At 62.5% G+C, this 1,141-nt stretch overlaps 1 protein-coding gene across 1 annotated transcript; it reads right to left on the bottom strand.

The window, feature by feature from the left end:
* Positions 1-303: 303 nt before the first annotated feature.
* EMIHUDRAFT_201280 (hypothetical protein) lies at positions 304-792 on the bottom strand (the record flags this gene model as incomplete). The annotated part of the gene is made up of 3 exons (XM_005789315.1): positions 304-324; positions 590-661; positions 736-792. 3 exons carry the CDS (start codon positions 790-792, stop codon positions 304-306), a joined length of 150 nt encoding a protein of 49 aa, XP_005789372.1.
* Between the last annotated feature and the right edge of the window lie 349 nt (positions 793-1,141).

The raw sequence follows: 1,141 nt of genomic DNA, 5'->3' as shown, positions 1-1,141 counted from the left end.
TATCGTAGTTATGTTCCTGATACGACCTGTGAACGTGAACAGAGTGGTACCAGCACTGTGGGTCGTTGCGGCACGCAAGGGGGGCCTCCCGGACGTATGATCCTAGCCCAATAAGTTCCATGGAGCAGATTTGGATTTTTGACAGAATTAATGCACTGCCCCCGCACGGTACTAACTATCGTAGTTTTGTTCCCGGTGCCCTTCACGGCACCACACCGCCGCTTGACAGCCCGAGATTAGCCTAGCAGTGAGTGGGCATCGCCTGCCGGTCGGCTGGGCACGAGCCAAGCACTTGGGCGGCCGTCAACCGAGTCCGGGCGGCGCCTGAGGTGGGTGCCACGGCGTCTGCACGAAGGCGTGGCGGGGTGAGGAGCCAGGGGTGGTGAGCACCTCCCCGTCGGGCGCGCGGCGCGCCGGATGATCCGCCGAGGCCGCCGCCGCCCAGGCGGCGGCGATGGGGGCGGCGGGGCCGATCCGGCCGGCGTTTGTCGGCTCCACCTACAGAAGAGCAGTCTCTGTGGGTCGACGATACTAACTCGGTAGTAACGCGGAGCGGTGCTGTGCGACGCCGCGTCGTGCGCGAGGCGACCTCCTGAGGCCACCTGAGCTGGCTATGGATGCCACCAGGACGCACGGCTAGCAGGAGCCAGTCAGGCATGCCCTGCTGTGGAGCAGAGCCGGCTGGCGCACCGGCGATACTAACTCAGCACGCCGCGAGAGGCGAATCTGGGCGACTTTGGAGGCGCAGTTCTCGAGCTTGCCGTCGTCGATTGATGTCGGGTAAATTGTCATTGCCGTCCGGGCAGGTCTTCTCTCAGCAGGCCGAGCGCCGTGGCCTGGCTCGGCTCGCCGCGAACGCCGCGAATTTATCAGGAACAAAACTCAAGAAAAATGATACTAACAAAGACTGCGATACTGGGGGTAGCGCCCCGTTTTATTTTTTCTTTGCGGGCAGAAAGAATTTTACAACCAAGCTCCCTCCGGGCACGGGACTGGCGCGCACTGGCACTAACACAGGTATACCACGGGAGCCGCCTAAGCGACTCCTGCGAGGACGGCGAGGCACTTAGCTCCGTGCACTCGACCGCCCTCGCCGCAGGCAAGCTCATTCACAATCTGCTCTGCGATGGCCGTGTGAAGA

The sequence above is a fragment of the Emiliania huxleyi genome, assembly GCF_000372725.1.
Source record: "Emiliania huxleyi CCMP1516 chromosome Unknown EMIHUscaffold_13, whole genome shotgun sequence".
NCBI lineage: Eukaryota > Haptophyta > Isochrysidales > Noelaerhabdaceae > Emiliania > Emiliania huxleyi.
The sequence above is the reverse complement of the archived record's forward strand: the minus strand, read 5'-3'. Positions and strand labels throughout refer to the sequence as shown.